This window comes from Melanotaenia boesemani, chromosome 9, assembly GCF_017639745.1.
Source record: "Melanotaenia boesemani isolate fMelBoe1 chromosome 9, fMelBoe1.pri, whole genome shotgun sequence".
In the NCBI taxonomy this organism is placed as follows: domain Eukaryota; kingdom Metazoa; phylum Chordata; class Actinopteri; order Atheriniformes; family Melanotaeniidae; genus Melanotaenia; species Melanotaenia boesemani.
The window spans coordinates 4,649,837-4,672,141 of NC_055690.1; the positions used below are offsets into that span (position 1 = coordinate 4,649,837).

The 22,305-nt window shown below is 39.7% G+C and overlaps 1 protein-coding gene across 1 annotated transcript; it reads left to right on the plus strand.

Annotated features, from left to right (window-relative positions):
- The first annotated feature begins 1,684 nt into the window (after positions 1-1,684).
- On the plus strand, positions 1,685-17,523 carry pipox (pipecolic acid oxidase). The gene is made up of 8 exons (XM_041994571.1): positions 1,685-1,831; positions 3,136-3,284; positions 5,603-5,816; positions 9,118-9,300; positions 9,545-9,697; positions 14,036-14,185; positions 14,324-14,399; positions 17,373-17,523. Exons 1-8 carry the CDS (start codon positions 1,721-1,723, stop codon positions 17,501-17,503), a joined length of 1,167 nt encoding a protein of 388 aa, XP_041850505.1. The 5' UTR covers positions 1,685-1,720; the 3' UTR covers positions 17,504-17,523.
- The last annotated feature ends 4,782 nt before the right edge of the window (positions 17,524-22,305 follow it).

Here is a 22,305-nt window from a genome sequence, read left to right on the forward strand (position 1 = left end):
TTTGATGTATGTAAAGACTTGTTTTATTTTTAATATGTGTTTTTAATCATGTAAAGCACTTTGTGTTGCCTGTGGCATGAAAAGTGCTTTAGAAATAAAGTTTGATTTGATTTAATTTAGTTTGCCGTTTGAACACAGTGGGTTAAAAGAGCTTGAAGTTAGAGACAGAAATGTCAAAATTATCCCTAGTCTCCCTACTACTGTTGTCTAATATTTGAACACATCTCCTGATTTATTATTTTATTGATTTTCTGATTTCATTTTAGAATCTAATCAGTCTTTTTTTTTTTTTTTTTTTTTTTTTTTTTTTTTTTTTTTTTTTCTCAACAAACTCAAGCAGTTTTTTTTTGTTTTTTTTTTTGTTTTTTTTAAATTAAGACAATTCAACAACACGGTGATTCAAAGGGCTTTACAAAGACATTAAAAACATAAGAATATATGAAGCATAATTTAAAATAAAAAAACAAGACAAAAAGAACATAAACTAAGCATGACCATGTTTTTAAAAAACATCCAGCTTAAGAGAGATGGTGCAGATTTGGACTTTTAAATAAAAAAACCATTGAAATGCAGCTGAGACACAGTCTTGTCTGAAGGGGATCTTTGGTGTTGTCTGCATTGTGTCTTTGTCTTATGCTACCACACGGCTGGCTTTAGTAATTAGATGAAAGTAGGCCCTAACAATCTAATCATTTAACTCAACTCTGAGTATATGGAGGGCTCTGGCTACGTCTGTCAACCGGCCGTGCATGTGTGCCAATCCAAACAAAGCCGCGCCATGGGCAGAGCTGAGGCTGAGCACTGAGTGCTAAGCATGCAGCAAAAGGAAAAAAACTGGGAACTCGATGGGAGCTGGCTCTTCTGATTCACTGCCAAGCATCAGCTCTTTTACGCATGGCACATCACTAGCTGATTGGTTGTGACTTCATCAGTTTTTTTTCTTTGCTTGTAATGGTGATTACTTAGCCTGTGTGTGCATGTGAGCATTTGTGTAAATGAATTAGGGTGAGTGTACGACTCCTGGCCAGACTTCTTGTCCCAGTCTGGCCCTGGTTACCCGTGACTGAAACAAGAAGCTGGTTAGATATTCATGGTTTGTGTAAAGTTGTCAAGGAAAACAGCAACTACTCTGAGGAATCTACTTTGCTTTGCAGACACTTTTCCTCTCAGGATGAACCCATCTCTGTTGTTTCCTGGTGTCTTAGAACAAGTTAAAATAATGGAAACATCTTCAACAGATGTTTCTTCAGTTTGATTTACATCAGTACAGCCAACATGAGTTTTTCCTGGATTATTTGTTTTTGTCATTCTTGATTTTGGAGATATTTTATGTCCATTAAAATGTAAATAAACTGGAGAATTTATTTTGTATGTTTTTTCTTATTTATTTATTTGGTTGAACAGTCAACAGATGGAAACAATGTTTTCAGAGAGTTCCTGAGTTTACCAGAGTAGGTTGTTCGTTATTTCCAGTTGGACTGAGAAGTTTCAGACTATCAGGTCCATTTATTTCCTTATTGTGCCTTAACATACATGAACTGGACTTTGATCTGTCTTCACTCCCAACCAGAACAACAACTCCCCAGAGAAACCTTCCCAGGGTTTACATGTTCCTGTCAGACAGAACTCAGGGCTGAATGAGTGTAGCGTACTCTGGGCGGACCTGTTGGAGTTGACCTGAATAAGAGTCTTAGTCAGGAACTTTCTGAAAGAAGTCAACATGTCTGCTCAGGAGGAGTTTGACTGCATCGTGATCGGAGCAGGAGTTCAGGGATCTTTCACAGCCTATCAGCTGGCTCAAAGGAAGAGGCGGACTCTGCTGCTGGAGCAGGTTGGTCAGCTTTAATCTCAAGCACACTCTGCACAAGAGGACATACTCTGCAGTTCTGAAATCTGATCTTCTTTTTCAAAAAAAAAAAAAAAACTTTCACCAGTTATATAACTGTAAGAAAAAATATTTTATAAAGAAATAACATTAGAAAGTTGTTTGATTATAACGTGTCAGCAGCTGTTTTCTGAGTTACAGTAACTAACAATAATAATATCAGATCAGAAGATTTCATTTTCTTCCTGATCAGACATTTAAATAAAAACCAAAACCAGACTGAACTACTTTCTAGATGCTGAGCTTTGAATGTTCACACCATAGAAAAGAAATTTAAAGTCTATTTGTAGACATTCAATCAGGATATAGAGAAAACCAGCTTAGTTATAATAACCAGGTTGGTAAAGTCTGACTTTATCTGTCCAGGTGTGACCTGCCTCTCGCCTAGTACACCTAGGCTCCAGCTCCTCACAACCCTGAATTAGAACAAGCGGTATAGAAAATGGATGGACGTCATACAGGTTAACTTTTAGTATGGGTAGACTAAAATCTATATAATACAAATCAATACAACTGGATCATGGTATTGATGTAGATTGTGTTAAACCCCTACTTATCACACAGCTTGTGTTCAGAGTTATAGGACACCATTAAGTCTGGATGTTAATTGGTTATATAATGTCATCTTAAGCTTTAGTCATCATCCTGAAGAGGGTCTGTGGTGTGGAGAGAGGAGCAGAACAAAAGACCAACAGGCAGATTGAATCAGTGAAAACAGTGGTTAAAGGTAACTGAGGACATCTAGGGGCAGTGGTGGGTACTGCTGCCCCCAGATGTCCTCAGTTGGGTTGAGTTTTCCTCAGTTTGCTAGAAAACCCAACCCAAAGAACAAAATCAAGACGGGACCACGAAACATAAAACAGAAAGCTTCAAAATGTGCAGAGAAACAAATAAAACCCAAATACGATGAGGAAGAGCTTTCTGTTTTAATGAATATACCTCAAAACAAACAGACATCAGCTATCAAACACAAATAAAACCAGAGTACCAGCCAACATTAGGTACATAAAATACATGAAAACCCAGATGGGATGAATTACACAAAGAGGGCACACTGACCCGGAGAGTTTTCCTCTCAAGCTCTTAAACTCCCACAGAGTTAAATTTAGTTTAATTTCACATCAGTTTGCAAATGATTCCAACATTTATCCCAAGTTCTGTTCTAAGTCTCAGGACCACCATCTGTAGTCACTGTTTTATTAGTCACTGTTTTATTAGTAGTCACTGTTAGGGTGACTTCCTGTTTCTAGTTTGTTCTGCCTCACACCCGCGGGAGCTCCCATGGCCAGACTCGCATCATCCGCAAGGCTTACGAGCATGACTTCTACACCCAGATGATGGAGGAGTGCTACGAGCTGTGGGCCCAGCTAGAGAGGGAGGCAGGTGTTAAGCTGTACAGGTAAGATTTCTGCTAAATACAGAAAGAAAGTTAACTGAACTAAAGACTGGTCTAGTCGTTGTGCCTCATCTCATTACCTCCAGCCTCACTGACAGCTTTTTAAAACTAAAATAAGTTTCTACAACTCTGATTTTCTTTTGTAGAATCGAGATGAATGTGTTTATTTGCAAATTATAAAATCATGAGCAGTTTTCTTGCAACTTCTCTTAGAGAGTCTGCTTTGCTCTCTGTTTCACAACTATTAGATTTATGCTGCCTGTCTCAGGGTAATCATTTGTGATATCAAACCACGCCCATATAACATCTCCAGGGAACACAGATGGCCTCCTTACCTCCAGCTCATGACTGATGGGTCTGCATCTGAACACCACTTGGTAGAAATGTCTTCATCACAATGAGAAATGTCCTGGACGGTCTCTGTTGCAGATGTGTTTGCGAGCAAAGAAAAAGAGACTGTAACTTGTTTTGATGGGTCATCAACTAATTTAAATGCCGTATTCTATAACTGTAGGTACATAATTGCTTACAGGAGTATTAAAAACATGATAAATATCTATGGGGGGGCGGAGAAGAAGGCGGAGATTATTTGCTCAGTCAGCATTTATCTAGTATTCTATTGGCTGGAGGACGTTTGACAGACAGCTCATTCAGCAACCTGAGAGAGAGGAAATATCCAAGAGCAGAAGAAGAGGGCAGAGAATATGTCTGAGTGTGAGGGAAAGAGACCAAGCTGGAGCGCAGGAGATTTCAACCTGCAACACTAAACTTGAGAAGAGGAGCCAAGTTTTAAAAGGCAGAACAATATATTTGAGAGCAAGAAGGAACTTTTGAGTTTTGAGAGAGAGCAGTATGATGTTTGAGCGTGAAAGTAAGAAATTCTGCTCTCATATCGAACAATTATGCATTAAAGATAGAGAAATACCCCCATAAAATATCTTACAATACATTTAGAAAAGGATAAAAATAATCTGTGACAAATCACAAGCTAACCACATTTAGCTCATGCAAATTTGTTTTGCCAAGCGGAGCCTCACCCACATAGGTGGATAGAGAAGAAATAGGAAGAGAAAAGATAGAAAAGGGAGAACCAAACAAAGGGTAGAAAACAAGCTACAACAACTGAAATCAAACCTAAACAGCCAGATGCAACACCTGTAAAGAATCAGTAAACATCCTAAAGACAATCATCGGGGTCATCTGTGAGAAGAAAAACTGTAAAAACAACAATGAACACAACAGCAACAAGAATATGTGTGTGTGTGTGTGTGTGTGTGTGTGTGTGTGTGTGTGTGTGTGTGTGTGTGTGTGTGTGTGTGTGTGTGTGTGTGTGTGTAGTCATGTGTACTAACCATTAGGGGTGAGTTGTGTTAAGTCTGTATGATGTGTTTGAATTTTTCATATTTCTGAGGAACGTCTTCCCTCCATGGTGGAGCAGCTGCTCTGCAGGGTTTCTCCATGTCTGCCATTGGTCAGAACTGCAAACTCCACCCCTTTTATGTGAGCACGCACTGATCAAGATGGAAAACCCTGGGTTCAATTCCCAAGTTTTTTTTTTTTTGTTTTTTTTTTACCTGTCATAGCTTGCTACTCCAACCTCCACTACGTATAACCCCACACTCACACCCTGCCCTGCGCTGTACCCATAAACACTATCACACAGTCACATCACACATAACCCTCCCATCATGCCCCGTGGGGGACGTCCCAGGCGGACCAGAGTGCAGCGAGTCCCAAGCCTGGTCTACACCACCACCCCCAGCCCACCCAGATGTGGCAGACTGGGCTTCCCCCAGAGCCGGCAGCCCATCAGTGCAGTCAAACCGGGTCCTGGCTCCCGGGACAACCATTTCCACCACCCTGCCTCCGGCCACACCCAGGGGGAACAGGGGTGTGAGAGGTCCCCATTACCCTCTCCCTCCCCGCTCCAGACTGTTTGTGTTGTGTGTGTGTGTGTGTGTGTGTGTGTGTGTGTGTTGTTTGCAAGTAAAACTGAGGGGCAATTAATATTCTGCTTCAAAGTACCGCTTATCAGGATTGCGAATTTCCTGGTAAGTCAACCCAGATAATGGAGAGATATCCCAGGTATGTCAATCCAGCCTGGTACTACTACTACAATCATTTTGCTACTACAGCTTCTAACTCATCAGATAATTCCCAGAATCATTGGCATCACAAATGGATGGATAGATGAAACAAATAAATAAATACATGGATGGATGGATGGTTTAAATAAATTTTCATTTATTATTCATTCAGTATGAGTGTTCTTCCATTAAAGCTTCTGTGCTGCTTTCTTAAAATTTCATTTTTCCTCTTAGACAAACAGGACTTCTGATTATGGGACCCGAGAAGAGTACTAATTTCCAGATGTTTAGGAATACTCTGGTTAATAACAAGGTTCCCATGGTAACACTGACCAGTGACAACTTCAGCCAGCACATCCCAAACGTGGTCCTGGCAGCAGGAGATGGAGCGGTGGTGGATGTATCTGCTGGGGTCCTGTATGCTGATCGAGCCCTCAAGACCGTTCAGGTAAGATGTTGTTTCAGGTTTTAATTTCATAACATCAGTCCTCCACTTCTTCTTTAAAATGAGATCTGCGAGACAGGAACAATAAGGTTTGTATTCCTGGCTTAATAAACGGAGCCGGTCCTACTTAAGTTCTTTAAGATCTGTAAGTCAGAAGACAACGTAGCCACCAGCAGGTGAGGACAGGCCGGGCAGGTGGAGGCAAGTGGAGAATAGGCAAGGCTGATGTACAGATAGAACTGAATTTTAGCAACATGGTGTCATACCGAGAATGTTGAAGCACCATCACCTTGTCCTCATTCCTTTGGTTTTCTTCATTTTATCAATATTATAATGGATCGATCATGATTAATGTCTGATATTAACCTCTTCATCACAGACCCCGGTACAGGAGGCAGCATGAGATCCATGCATTACAGAGGATGTTTTTAGACATGAGGAAGCACCAATCCTAACGTAGCATACCAAAATGACAGGGAGGAAATCAGCTAAAAGACTCTACCAAGCATTGGTATCCAAACCAAACACAGTTCAAACACCAAGCAGTGATATAGGAATGTAAGAAAACCACGAGAACAGCTCCGTCCACTTTAGAGCTTCTGCTAATTTCTCCACTTCAAGCAAACCACACAAACAAGGAGTCACATGAAAGCAGAGACTCTGCTGGTTACAAAGATGTCAGTCGTTGTGGGACAGATACCAAGCCAGAATCATAAATCATGTAGTCAAAAGTTTTATTCCAGCACTAAAAATAAACACTGCTAATACATGGATAAATATAAATACTTTATTAAACCTGAAAGAAATGAAGGGACTCAGCTGCATTTACAACAATAAAATAAATTCTCTCTCTCTGTACAAATATACATATATATATATATATAATAAAGTGATAAACTGAAATAAAGTGACGTTACGAAGAGGTAAACGTAAGAATAAGATACCCATTCTACAACCACAGATTCACAATAATTCTGATAATTTTTAATGGTTCAATCTATCACCAGAAAGCCACAAACAACCTTAAATCTTTTAAAATGACACTCATCTTGCTAATGTTTAATGTATGGTATCAATATATTGTCATAATTTAGGAAGGGTGTACAACATCAGGTGTGTGCATGATTTTATAAAATGGATTCTATCAGCGTTTAGTATGCACCTTTAAAAGTTTGTGACTCTGAAAACGTCTGAAGCTCCAGACACATAAAACTGTGGCTTCATGGCTGAACATGTCATGATCACAGTTTATGTTCTGGGTTCATGTTCTTTTTTGTATTTAGGGTTATGTTAGTCCTGTGTTGCTTTGTTTCCTGCTCATTAGTTTACCAGGTCTGATTTGCTCTTTCACTTCACCTGTGTCTAGTTTGTCCTTCAGTGTATTTAAGTCCATTGGTTTCTGTTCTTTCGTGCCAGTCTGTTGCTTCTGTTTGTTGTTTACTGTTAGAAATGCAGTTCGTGTCACGTTTTGTTAATGTTCACATAGATAGATAGATAGATAGATAGATACTTTATTGATCCCGAGGGAAATTCAAGCATCCAGTAGCATATACATACATTAAAGGTTAGTACTTGACATTAGGGGTTAGTACTTAAGCATAACTAGACTAATTTAAAATTAAATAGAGGCAACGGTAGATAAAGAAGACCATTATTATGGTCTATGTACATATATACTGTACAGGTGATCAAGTATGTACATATGTTGACGGTGGTAGCCAAACAAGGTGCATGAGTGAAAAAGTGCAGGATGTGCAAAAACTGCTGAGACAGTGTTAACAGAATGGGATAAGAGCAAATGTGCTTCCAAATGAGAAAAAGGCACATGTCCATAAAAACTATTCAGACTATGGTTGTGGTTGTGACCCCTGCGCCCTCAGCGAGATGTTGTACAGCCGGATGGCCCGGGGTACGAAAGAGTTTTTGAGTCTGTTGGTGGAGCAGGTCAGGGACAGTAGTCTGGGGCTGAACACACTCCTCTGCCTGCTCAGAGTTCTATGCAGAGGGTGAGAGGAGGAGTCCAGGATGGTCAGGATCTTGTCCAAGGTCCTTTTTTCTGCCACTGAGACCAAAGAGTCCAGCTCTGTGCCCACCACAGATCCTGCCCTTCGGATCACTCTATCCAGCCGTGCTGCGTCCCTTTTCTTTATGCTGCCTCCCCAACACACCACAGCATAGAAAAGGACACTGGCCACCACAGTCTGGTAGAACATCAGCAGCAGTTTCTTGCAGATGTTGAAGGACCTCAGCCTCCTTAGAAAGTACAGACGGCTCTGTCCTTTCTTGTGGATGGCGTTGATGGTCTCTGACCAGTCCAGTCTGTCATCAAGCTGCAGTCCCAGGTACTTATATGAACTGACCGACTTAGTTCCCTGCCAGTAGTTTTTGTCACCAGAGCCCTGTGTTGTGTAAGTTAAGTTTTTCCTTATTAAAACCTTTTCCCTGCACCGGTCTGCCTCTCGCCTACCGTATAGACAGAATGTGTTTTCCCATTAAAAACAGAGATGTGCAAATGAATTCTCAACAGATTTACAGACATGCTTGTTTTTGATGAATCTGAACCACTTTCAGATATGCATGTTGTTGAGAGATGTGCTCTTATTTCCATAAGTATTGTAATTCCCCTGAGACTGGTTAGTTTTGTTCATGGTGGAACGTGGTGATCATGTGACCCACCTGATCATGTAAAGACCAGCAGGTGTGCTGAATAAATGGAACGTGTGCCCCAACACGGCTGTTCACAAACCAAGAGCGAGTACATATACTGTGTTTATGTCACGTTAAACGCTGTGGCAAACTTACCTTCTGCAAACACGTACACAAACTTCACGTCCTCGCCCATTTAGCCACGAATGGATGCTGACACTCCGCATGTAATTTGCATATAAATGCACTATTTTCATCACATCTCAGCAGGCCAGTAGCAGCCAAAAAACTGAGATGTTTGTTGTAGTTATTTTGACTAAATCTGGGAGACAGCCATCTTAATGGTCTCTAAATGCTCAAATACATCTTTTCTGTTTAAAGTCAGTCTTCCACAGCAGGTCTTTAAACCTCCCAGTTACTGTAAATAAAGTAAAAGCAACTGTTAGGGAAAACAAACCCTGGAGGAGCTGTTGTCTCTGGTTTTATGATCAATCATTTGGCCCCTGTTTACTCTGCTGCTATAAATGTTAAATGATTTCATGGATGTTCCACATATAAATGTTCTTACTACTTGTCAGTGTTGGTTTGATTTTAGTTTTAACAACAGTTCGAATGAAGAGATTTTCATTTAATAATATTCTGTATGTTTCTTCTCCAGGAGCAGTTTCAGAAGTTAGGTGGGATCCTACAGGACAATGAGAAGGTGACTGACATCAAACCGGGCCCCATCGTCACCGTGACAACCTCTTCTCGTGTTTTCCGGGCTAAGAGTGTGGTGATCACTGCTGGACCCTGGGCTAACAAGCTACTGGTCCACACGGGCCTCAACTTACCACTAGAGGTGTTTTTATTTTTATTTTTTTTTTTGTGCCAGCCCATTACTTCAACTACTTAAATAAATTATTAAACTGGTAATAAACACTAATATTAAAGACCTGGATAGATCTTTTTCAAATATATATAATCAGTGTTGTTTTTAACGATGATTGCTCATGGAACATAAATCTTTAGAAATTAAATATAATTTTAAGCCTGTCCAATCTCTGGGGACTTGACTGCTACTACTGGTTTTATCTGGTTACCAGGTGGTGAAGATCAATGTATGCTACTGGAGAGAGAAGGTTCCAGGGTCCTACGACGTGAAGCGGCGCTTCCCCTGCTTCATACTGACTGAAGGTGAGGAGTCCAAAGAGCACATCTACGGCCTCCCATCCAACGAGTACCCAGGGATGATGAAGGTATAATGAAGACTCTCCAGTCTGATGATATAACCTGAGAAAAGGTGGGAATGTTTCTATAAATGATTGCTGCTTTTGATATAAACAGCTTCCAGATGGTCTCCAGTTCTGGTTTTTACAATGAAGGATCAGCTTTATTGTACAGAACAGATGTGTTTATTTATTTAACTGATTATTTGAATGGGAGAATGCATTTTAATAAACGTACAACATTGTTGTAAATATGTCAGATTTAGCAGGTTGCTGATTTTCATCCGTAGCCCCATAAAGGAAACACATGACATCAACAACAGTAAAACAGGATCTTAAATTAGAATGCAAAAACAATAATAATAAAACATTATGAGAGACTGAAGCTGGTTTTATACTCACGCGCCGTCTGCATAAGGTCAGTCACACCGTCACCACCGTAAGCTCCACGGACCAGACCAAACAAACATTATTTAAAAAACATTTTTCAAGCCACAGGCAACACAAAGTGCTTTACATGATTAAAACATATTATGCATACACTGCCGTTCAAAAGTTTGGGGTCACTTTGCCATGGAATTCAATAGGGAAGTGACCCCAAACTTTTGAACGGTAGTGTATTAAAAATAAAACAAGCCTTTAAATACATCAAAGTAGAATTACATAATAAAAACACTCATTAAAATATTTCACAACAGTCGCACGCACACACATGTACACACACACCCCAAGCAGCCGCCCACCCCCCATTCTGTAAAACATGACCAGACCACATGTGCACCCCTGGTTGCAGTGCAGTAACACAGAAGTACTTACTTGTGATTGGTCAGTTTGTGATGACGTGTTTCTGCATTTCTGGAGCTTCTTGCTGAATTTTTGTGATTACTGTGGAAGAGAAACTGCAACACGACACCGTGTAGCTACTCCGACCCTACTGTATGCAGACGATGTGCGAGTATAAATCCAACAGTGTACAGTAATTAAAACCTGCTCTAAAGTCCCTGTATTAATAAAGTTCTGATGTCCAAATTGTCAAATTCTAAAAAGAAAATGTACATATATACAGATATACATAGACACAAACACATACATATACACAAATACAGACACATAAACATGTACCCACCTAGATACGTACTCACATGCACCTGTAGAGATAAGATCAGAAATACTGTCTTCTTCATATCGATGATTAAAATGTAGAAATGCAGATCAGCCAAGCTTGTGACAGGTAAAGGAATCCAGCTAGAGCATCCTTTAAAAGAGTTCGCAGTCACCTCTGGAGGCTGATCTGGTGCTGTTGATGCCGTTTAGCTTTTTAATGAATTCCTTCAAGGGTGGTGGGACTGTTTCATTCAGATTCATAACTAAGGCAGACATTTTTTAACAATTGACATTCTTAAAACTTAAAATGTGTCTATCTAAAATTGGGCAGATGGCTTTTTTATTTAGCTGTCCGATGGCTTTAAGTTAGGTGACCCCAGCACAGTATTCTCTGTGATAAGATCATCAGTGGAGGTAAGATTTGGCAGCCTTAGGTCTGATCAAAGGTCCAATGTGTTTTTGTAGATTAAACTTTACTGTTTGGGTTACTCTTTAATGTGTTTTTTATGGTATTTAAAATGGGTTGCTAGCTCTAACTCCTTTCCCTTCAAAAACAAAAAGGATCTGCTTGGTTCAGGTGTTGTTTGGTAGTATTGCACCTACTAGATTATTTTGTAAACATCAATACAAACAGTTTTTTGGTGTGTATTTAGTAAAATACTTTTTTTTTGCCAACTTTAGGTATTTGTAAGCAGTCGTTTGAGGGTCTTTACTATGTGGGAAAATTACAGCATCGTCTGAATACAGCACGAAACATTCATTTCATGAATGAGAAATTCAGTTATGATTAATTTTATGTCTTAGTACATGTCTCGGTGTCTCAGTACATCTTTGTAAATGATTAAGTGCAGTTAGCTTACAGTTAGCACAGTTAGCCTACTTTCAGCAGAATTTCCAAGGGAATAGATCTTGTTGATCTAAACTGTGGTTTTTTAACCTTATGGTTGTTCCCTCCAAAACATGTCAGCATCATTTTGTTGTATATGTTATCACATCCACAATAGTCTGTTCAATTGTCAAAATTAGTCAAGAACATATTACCATGAATACCATATTTGGTCAGGTGAAACTAGAACTTGACTGAAGAAAGAGGAGTTTCACACATCTAAGATACCAGTCAAACAGTAAGTTTAGTTACCTGACAGCTGCTGTCCATGATTGTGAATGCCGCCCAACATGTATACATAGATCTTGATCAGGACTAGTAAAATTTCTGAACAGAGGCAGACTGCTCTATCCTCGCTGTGTGAAGGAGAGATACCGCAGGTCTTTCCTCCTGCTGCTGTCACACTTTACAATGAACACATGGAACCTGTCTTTACGTGTTTTTATACATGTTTATGTACATATTTATTCACTTCACTTCCTGCTCTCGACGAAGGCGGATGCTTTTTCTTTTCTCTCCCTCCCCACACTCTGCCCTGCTGCTACTTGTCCTGTCTTATCTGAGCCTCTCTCTGCATTTCTGGACAAAATCTGAACCAAATGGAACCATGGGTCTAAACAGCTGGTCTCTCAATGCAATTGACCAAATTTATTTGAACTAAAAAACAGACGTAGAGGAGCCCGCTTGTCGGCTGGATATGTGACGGATTCCTGGGGGGTGTGGAAGGTCATGTGTCTGTCGATTCTTTCCGTTGAGGACGTAGAGGACATCTATACATTTGGATTTATGATAACTGGGTTTCTGCTGTTTGGAGTGGGCGGTTTCCTGGTGTATCACAAAATTCGGACACTGTCGGTGGCCACTGGCAAGCTGCAGGATTTCTGTGCTTGTGTTTCGAGCTACGAACAATCAGACTATATTGCAGGAGCTTAATCATAAACTGGATGCTATTCTAGCTCAGAATGGCAAACTGGTTGTGGTTCCAGGGCTCGTACGTGGGTTGGACACCAAGTTGGAGAAGTTGTTGGCTCGGTTGGGAGGAAACTGACCCAAAATTGGAGTTTCCAGTGAGACCACTGAGAGACTCAAGGCAGACGAAACATGCTCTAGCCTGAAACAATCAACAATCAACCTGAAAAAATTACGCAGATGAATGCTCTGCAGGTTGATTGGATGTGCTCAAGTTCAGCTGCATCCACACTTAGCTGTGATGGGAGATCCCTCTCCTCCCCTGCCATATGTTTTCTTATGTTGTGAGTGTCTGAATTATGTGCTTTTATGTACCGAGGTGTGTTCTAGGCCCAGTGTAGAGACGCCTTTTTTTTCTAGCCTCATCCCGTTACTCTCCCTCATGTTATCTTTTCCATCTGTGAAAATGGCGCGCTGCACGGCGGCTGCTGCCTCAGTCTGAAGGATCTCACATGCAGCTTAATCAATGAAATAGGCTAGGATAACAACATTATAGGCTCCTGTATGACTAATGACTACCCAAAGTTAATTATTTATGGATTATAAAGCAGTTATCCCTTTTTATTGTTAAAAGTAATTCCCAGGATCAATATGGTGGCGCCACTGACATACGAAGCGGGACCAGTGCACCGTCTACATGTATCATCTCACCAACCATCTCCATGGTGATCATTTCTGTCATAAAACCAGCAGATGTGACGACTGAAGTTAAACAGCCAACATTGATGAAGAAACTGATAAAACTGATGATCTGGATAAAAACAGCTTTTTCCTTTTTTCACTGAAGTGTGTGTTTTTGTGCAACAGTGATAAAGTCCTACAGCAGCATCACTCAAAGTAAACACCTGTTGATCAAATAGATCGACTGTTTTACAAGTTTTTCTTAATTTTTTTACATTAGATAATCACATTAGTTATAATAATTAGTTCAGTATTTCATCAAATCTAGAACTAAAAAAATATCTCATTTGTGCCCCCCTTTTCCTGGTCAGTGCTCCTGGCCCCCCATCAAAACCTTTCTAGACCCGCCCCTGCATAGCTGAATTATAAATCCTTTCTACAGCTACATCCTTTCATCCACTACTGTCTTGCCAAAAACAATACTTTTGGGTAAATATGTGACGGTGTGAACCATGAACCGCTAGTTTCCTCCGTCTCAGCTGAAGGATAAACAGTTTGCAGCATATGGTCTGTGTTCTGTGTTCGGGTCATTTTCAGCTGAAAGAGTGTTTCAGGTTTGAATGACCCACTGAATCTGGTTCTGTATGTTTTACCCAGTCATCAGATGGGCTTTGTGTTGGAGTTGATGTCTGACACCAGAGCACATACGCAGAGGAGATGAGGGGGTGGATGGTGATGCCACGCTGGGTTGTTTTCATGTGTTTACTAATGCTGATATCTTTGTGCAGATTTGCTACAGCATCGGCAGCAGGACTGATCCGGACTTCAGAGACCAGCAGACCAACCGGTCCGACATAGACATCCTCCAACGATACATCAGCCGATGTTTTCCCGGACTGTTTCCTGAACCTGCTGTGGTGGAGAGCTGCATGTACACAGTATGCAACTGACAGGATTTATCATGCCTGGGGGGTTCTGAGGTTGCATCTCAGATATGGAATGTGGACCCTGGTCACTTGGTGGAAGCAGACTAGAATCTTCCAGAGGCAAATTTTCATGTTTTGTTGTTATTGCAGATGACGCCTGACTCTCACTTCATTCTGGACCACCACCCAACCTACAGGAATATCATCATCGGGGCCGGATTCTCAGGTAAGCGAGCCAGAGAAAATCTTCACATTTCTTCAGTGTGGATGTTCCCACTTTTACCATGGCAACAAGCAGAACACTTTTAATTCATTTCAACTCCAAACTCAACATTTGTTTCATGTTTGTTGTAAAGCTGAGATGACGGTGACTCTGTAGCTAGAGGAAAATTCTTCTCACTTTCAGCTGTTCATTCTTTGTTTTTGGTAAACCAAGCTAACCACCAAGCAGCCCTTACTAACCCTATTTCATGATGTTGTTAAGAAATGGTGGAGAGAAAGCTGAGAAGTAACATGATAAACAGGATGCCAGATGGCCAGAAAGTTTGGCCGCCAGTTTCCAGCTTCAGATTTCCTGACGCTCTGTTTTAGGTTTTCTCCAACCATGAATTTAAGGAATTCTTTAAGGAGGATATGCTGTGGACGTCAGGAAGAGGTGGAGAACGTTTAAATAATTTCCACTCTAAGTCCTCATGAGGAATGTGAGATCAGTAGCAAATAAAAAGGATGAGTTGGAGCGTTGAGGAGAACACAAAAGGAAAATCAGGACTAAGTCCCTCCTAGATGTGAGTCCTTCAGCTTTGACTCAGCTCTCAGACTGATCTGTAACTGTAGTCAAATCTCTATCTGTAACCAAATATTGACTATCTCAATGAGAGACGTGACCTGTTATAAATGAAGGTTAAATATGAAATTTAAAAAACCTAAAACACTATGATTAGGACCAGTTTCACAGATAGTGGAAGCCACAGATTAAAGTGTATCTGATAAATAAATCCCAGTTTTAGTATATTCTGGATTAATCTAAAATAGTTCTTCACTCATTCCTAGGACTATTTTACTCGTTACTAGGACGACTTTAGTCATTCCTAAGATGACTTTACTCATTCCTATGACTATTTTTCATAGAATCACTTTACTCACTCCTAGGTTTACTTTAGTCATGCCTAGGATCACAGAATTACTTTACTCATTCTACTTATAAATTCTAGCTATATCATCAACAGAGATTTGACTTGTTCTAGTACAGGTGCATATCCCCATGATATCCCCTTGATAGTGACCCATGAAGGTGAAGCTGAAGAATGAAAAATGTTGACAACACCAGCCCATTTCAAATAGATATAGTTTGTTAGTTTCATGCTATCATGTTTTAGTATTAACTAATGCTGGCTGGTGACACAGCTGTAAAGTCTACTAGTCATAAAACAGCCATAGAAGCCATGAATGTGAGAAGGGAAATTATGTTCTAAATATAAATTAGTAGAGGACCCTTCTAACTGAGTAGCTGACAGGTGGTAGAATGGATTTATAATTCAGCTATGCAGGGGTGGGTCTATAAAGTTGTTTGGCAGGGGCACTGACCAAAAAGAGGGAAGCACAAATAAGATTTTTTTTATTCTAGATTTTAGAAAGATGATGAATGATTATTACAACCAAAGTTGTCATCTAATGTAAAACATCTGATCAGTTCCACACCTGAACCTCTCTGTGATGTTGGATGGGACACGAAAAGCATCTGAGAAAGATGCAGTATGTTTAAGATGTCAAGGATTCAGATCTTAATTAATAATTAAATAATCTTTATGATGTTTTTTTTTTAAGAGTAAAGAGGAGGTACTGGGGGTTGCCATGGCTCCAGAGTCCCCCTGTAGGTTTGGCAGTGCATTCTACTTTTCTGGCTACATAAAAACTCACGTGGCCAAACTGTTAGAGCCAAGCTTTCATGACTTCAAAGCCAGCCATTATCCCCAGCAGCCTGCAGACCTTTATCCAGCGGCAGAGTGCTGCTTTCCTCCAGCCCTGCTGACATTCACAGATTCATGCAAAAAGAGACAAACATACCAAAGCTACTTTACTGTCACTTTAGCATACTTTCTGGATTATGCTCTAATTCCATACCCATCCTGTATATTTTGTAATTTTGTGTTAAAGTGTAGAGACTTTATTTTGTTTTAAAATTTTTATTTTATATTTATTGCATGCTTAAACTTATAACTTATATTGTTTTTATGTCTGCACCAAGTACCGCAGCATTTTCCTAATGATGTGAACCTGTTCACTCATATGGCAATAAAAAACCTTTCTGATTCTGATTCTGATTCTGATTCTGATTCCCTCTCCGACCTTCCAAACAAAGAAAAACTGGCACTTCTCCCATTTTACTGCTGGGTCAGTCCCGTGATGAAGAACAAACCCTCTTCATTTAACATCTGGTCTCTGCTTTCTAAGTCACCTTGCTGCTCAGACAGACATGTTTTCAACCTGGTTCGTCATAATCTCACTAAAAGGACGATTTCCTTTGACAAGATCCTCCTGCATCTCTGTTTTACTCTCAGACATCTGTTTAAATGCAAAAATGTGTTAAAATGTTTTCATCACATGAAAAAAAAAACATTTCATGTGATGAAAACAAACATTTTTCTTTCACTTCACTGCAAAACACTTTCTGTTTAACCAAGTCTTACAGTCTGGAGCAAAAAGGTCTTCCTGATCCTGTTTAAAGAGAGATGTACTCGGCAAGATTATTAATCAATCATAAAAATGAGCTGAGGAAAAACACAACCTGAGAAGATTCAGACTGTAATCCAGTTAAAAATATCCTGTAATCCAGTTTATTAAACCACATTTCTAGCTGAAGCTGTTTCTACACCACCAGCAGTGATAAAGATAAACCTCATGGATTCAGTGTGAAGTGCTTCATAAATCTAATCCATTATTACTGATTTACATTAGAGTAATAAAGGACTCGTTTTAAGATATTTCTCACTTTTCTATAAAAATGTTTTCTTATTTCAGGAAATCTTACCAGGTTTGCACTGACAGATTATTTCTCTGGATAATATTCTGAATCTTCTCATGATAAGACCTTTTTCTGATATTAAGACAGATTTCTTTGATAGAGAATTTTTCTCATCCATGGATCCCTGCTGAGGTTTGATTTTGGGGTTTTCTCACCCTGATGTCTTTTTTTCTCAAGGTCACGGTTTCAAGTTCGGGCCTATCATCGGGAAGCTTCTTTGTGAACTCAGCCAGGGTGACGCGCCTTCTTATGACCTTTCACCTTTCCAGATCAGTCGTTTCCTGGACAAGCCCAAACCAGCATTATAGGGCTGAGCCGTGTTAAACAGGTCACAGCTTCTTTAACACTCAATGAATTTTAACTTTCAGCCATATTTATAATATTGGAGAATATTTAGTTTAAAACTTGGATAACAAAAGTTATCTTTGAAAAGACGGGAACCTCTGAGACGGGAACCGCCGCCTTGGTTGGGGTTGCTCCTGATCAGTACTACTTGTTTGTTTAAATTTTCGTGCTAAAGACTGATCTCTGTGAAGTAGCTGAAATGATCTTTGATGGTTGTTGTGGAGAACTCAGTGTGGTTCTATGATTTGTGGTTCTACATGGACTTGCATGTAGACGCATTTTGTATGTCTAATGAAGTATACAAACATGTTCATTCGCCTGATTACGGGTTAATAAATTCAGTTTCTGAGATCTTTTGCATCATTTTATGGAAAAAACTTTGTTCAAAGCTGTGTTATATACAATCTGGTACTTGTCTCCTGCCCCCTAGTGGAGACCTTTTACACTACAATAATACAGAGGTATTACACAGTAAAAAAAAATAGATCTTAAAATTCTTTTTTTTTTTTTCCTCAGGTCAGGCCTTTAAGGGTTAATATTTAATCCATTTATATATTTCTGTAGCTGCTGTCATGCAGAGGAAAGTGTTTTTTAATAGAAAAGTTTTAGGGAAACTGGTTCATTTAACGAGATTTATTATAAGACTCAACCAGTATGTCTGTGGGTAGCTAACTTAGCTTTCCTGCCTCTTATAAAACATCCATCAGCTGAAAGTAATCTGACCTTTTTATAAAACAGTATGTGTGTGAACCAAAGATGCATCATTACTGCTTTAAGTTATTTTGGACCAAAATACGTGCAAAACCTGTCTGCACTCTTTGCAACACTCACTTCAGTTTTATTTTCATCGTCCTAATTCACAAAAAGTCTTTCAGACATTTTTAAAGATGACGTCTGATTCAGTCCAGTTGTGATTCATGTCCAATTCACTGTAATCCAGTAAGTTAAAATTATTATATTTGCATTAATGTCTAACTTTTCATGTCCAGCAGAGAAAACCAGTCCCCCCGTCCTGATCATGCAGGCCATCAGACCCAGAAACCAGGACAGAAAACCTCCAACAGCACCAGAACCAGAAAGGAAAACACATCACGCAGCTGCAGCCTGGATTTGTTTCCCTGTGTTCTGATCAACATTTTAATTACCAGTCATACAGTCTTTTACGGGATACAAACAGGCCATCGGTGGAAATGAGAAAATTATGCAGCACGCAGCTGAGATCAACTTTGTCGCCTGTAAATCACTTTACACAGATCAGAAAGGGCCATTATGCAAATGAAGAGAATTACAAGTTTGTTAAATACAGAGATGGAGATTTTCAGTCACCAGTGATCATCAGTCAGTTTCTCCGTAGAACAATGAAACAAAATCAACATTTCAGTTTTTCTTCTTTCTACATCGGTGGTCAGCATCTGGCGGCCCAAAGGCCAGAACCGGCCAACGATACCGAGCCCGCCAGAATATACTGAGACAACAAAAAGCAAAGAAACTGTCCAGAGGAGAGGGACAGAGTCAGTTTAAGCTACAGATCAGAGCTGCAAATTTACTTGGACTTTCCACTCAAAGACTTGAGGCTTGACTTGGACTTGAAAAAAAGGACTTGTAAACATCTCTGTGTGTAACTGACTTAATAGTTGTGGCTGATTTATTCTTAGCTGATCAGGGACCTGTTTGTATTCCCTTTATCTGTATTTATTCAGTGCAGTTATGGACTTATAACATGTTCTTTATTAGGAGAGAGGATGTCAGAGCAGAGAAAGTAGCTGTGAGAAGCCGCCTGTGAATGTTTTGCTTCAAGCCTAAGCAAAAAACACCACGTAGCTCTTCTAGTTCCAGCAGCCGTGTGCTTCACCGCTGCTGGGTGGCAGAGCCGAGACAACAGCATGGAGCATGTTAGCTAACGCTAGCCGCTATATTCGCAGGAGTGACCGTGGAATTTAACACAACAAAAGAAAATGAGCTGCAGATGCTGAAAACATCTGTCGTGTCTGTCAACTCTAAAAAAAAAAATCTAAGTTTATTTACTGTTTTATTTGAACCTTTAATTTTCACCTCATGGCTTCGGTGGCATCATTCTGTGTCTGTGTGTCAGTTAAAAACATAACTCAAAAAGCTGTGGACAGATTTTAATTACATTTTCAGGAAATCTCAGAAAAGGAATAAAGGAATTTATGGTCGGTCTGGATCCAGGAATTTTTCAAAGGATTCTTTATTATATCAAGAAAGGGATCATTTTGCAATTACAGGTTCTAACTCAACAAATGATGCCAAGAGATGGCAAATAAATAAATAAAATTACAAGATGGCAGCATGTTTGATGTTAAAGGGATGTTGTGTAACATTTTCTGTTGTTTACTGGCCAGAATCGATGTCTCCATGTATATATGTGTTATCATTGGTGTATTTTGAGCTCCGCTAATAATCTGACACATTCTCGTAAGAGAAGAATATTATATTTGTTCATGAACATGACGGGTAAGCTGGTAGGGAAGCACCATGACGGTCTGCCATCTTGTCTGTTAACAATCGGCTTTGCTGAACAGGCAGAATCAAAACTGGGTGGATGATTGACACCTGTCAAACTCCGAGCTGCCTGTAGCTAAGCGCTAACCCTGCGTCAGCTGCATGGCCAAAGATCATTAGCAGCCTTATACCTTATAAAAATATTATGACCTGTAAAAAAAGGAAAAATGTTTATCTTATAATTATTACTGAATTACTGTATTCAGTGCAAAAATTAGAAAATAAGGAAGTGACATGATCAGAAAGTTGTCCAGCCTGCTTGTTGTAAGATACAGAGAAGAAGTTTACAGTCAGACCTGAGGTTCAATACAAATCATGACTTATGTGTGTAACCTAGCAAATGCTTTATTGCATAACATCATATATGTTGAACCTTTCAAAACCACTGTCATACTGTAATATCAGTATTAGCAAAGTTTAACATGAACCATGTGGTCCTTAGTTTCAGACCCAGCAGCAGGTCCATCATCATGTCCAGATGTGAGGATGTGAGACAGGATGAGCTCATGCAGGTGGTAAAGAATTTACAATCATCTGCAGCTGATTCAAACGAAAGAATCTTAGTAACACTGACATCAAGTTTTATTCTAATGTACGTCATGCTACAAGCAGATTAAGATCTTGTGTCTATCTAGCTTGTATCTCCTCCTTGTGGCAGAGAGTGAGATCTAGAAACGGAAGGTGAAGGTAGTGAGGGGGTTGAGGAGAAGAAAGAAGAGGAACAAGAAGATCAATGTCTGACAGATGAACCAGGAAAATGGCCAGAGAAGCGATTTTGTCCTTTTTGAGGTTAAACTAAGATCATATTTATTACCTTAGTCTTAAACTACGGGAGAAGTATGTGTGAGAACTATAAATTAAGTCCACATAGGGGCCCACCAAAGATGGTTTGTAGATAGGGCCAGGAATTTAGTGCTACGCCCCTCATTAGTTACATTCAAGATAATACTATATAATAACACCACAGCAGTAGTAGTATGTATGTAGTAGTATGTGATACGCAGGTATACGCCATATACCCACTAGAAAAGGTCTCAAATTTCCATATAACCACTAAAAAAATGTGCAAAGATACGTATCTACAGGGTTTTATGACATAACTTGCACTTTCCTGGTTATAAATTAGCCATTTAGACCATGAAAATGTGACGTTGAGCCGATGCAGAAGGAAAGCAGCACAAGTTGTAAATTTTTTCTTTGCCTTGGCCGTCTATCCTGATCCTGACCTGCGTTCCTATTAGTTAGTGGCTGTTTGCTAGACAACAGCAAATTAAAGAGTAGTGGATGAGAGGAAGAAGATGATGCAGCAGCAACAGAAAAAGAAGAGGAAGAATTTTTGTGGTGGTAGCCTAAGAGTAGTTAGTAGAAAGGGAACGTGGAGAATAAAACCATGAAACGAAAACAAAGTCAAATCAGACTGTTTCAGTGAGTGTGCTGCTGCTTTTGCTGTTTCTACTGTTGATTCGGGGAACTCCACAGTTAACGCTGACAGTTCAGAAAGGAGCCTGATGAAAGAGGCTGCTGCAGCTTTTCCTGACGGGCGAGGACGAGAGACTGACGCTGTCGTCAAACCTGGGCTCGTTTAGTGAAAACTCAGCTCAGCGTTGGTCAACCCAGAGTTGCGCTTTAAACTCAAGAGTTTGTTGAACCCGCTTTCTGAAACGCGGCCCTGGTGAGTGGAATTTGTGTGTTAAACAGCAGGTGGTTGGCACATTAAATGAGATAAAACTAGCTAACTAAACTGGTGGTTTCGTGGAAATTAAGGGAGGTACTAATGTTCTGTGTGCTTGGTGCTCGTAGAAGAGAAATCGACCTGGCCGGCCTTGTGGAGTCAGGCAAGGGAATTTAAAAACAGGCATCCTTGGTTAGAGTGGAGAAATGGAAAGTCGGTAAATGTTGGACATTTAAAGCTGATAGAAACTATTTAAATGTACAAAGTTAACACTATATTTACATGTTATTATAGTTAAATAAAAATGAAGACAAGTCATAGTCATCCTAAATGTCCATTAATTAGGACACCTTTTACACCATCAAATAACTTATGTGTGTTATGTGTAGTTGTCTCAATATTTAAGCTATTCCAAGAGTGGAATATTTGCCTCTACATGTTTTTCATGATTTTTTATTTATTGAAAATGCATTTGTCTTGTTCTGTCAGTGGTTGTTCAGTGGTTTATTAAAGTGCAGCTGTTGTCCATGTATCTTTAATATCAGATCAGGACAGTATCAGACTAGTTTT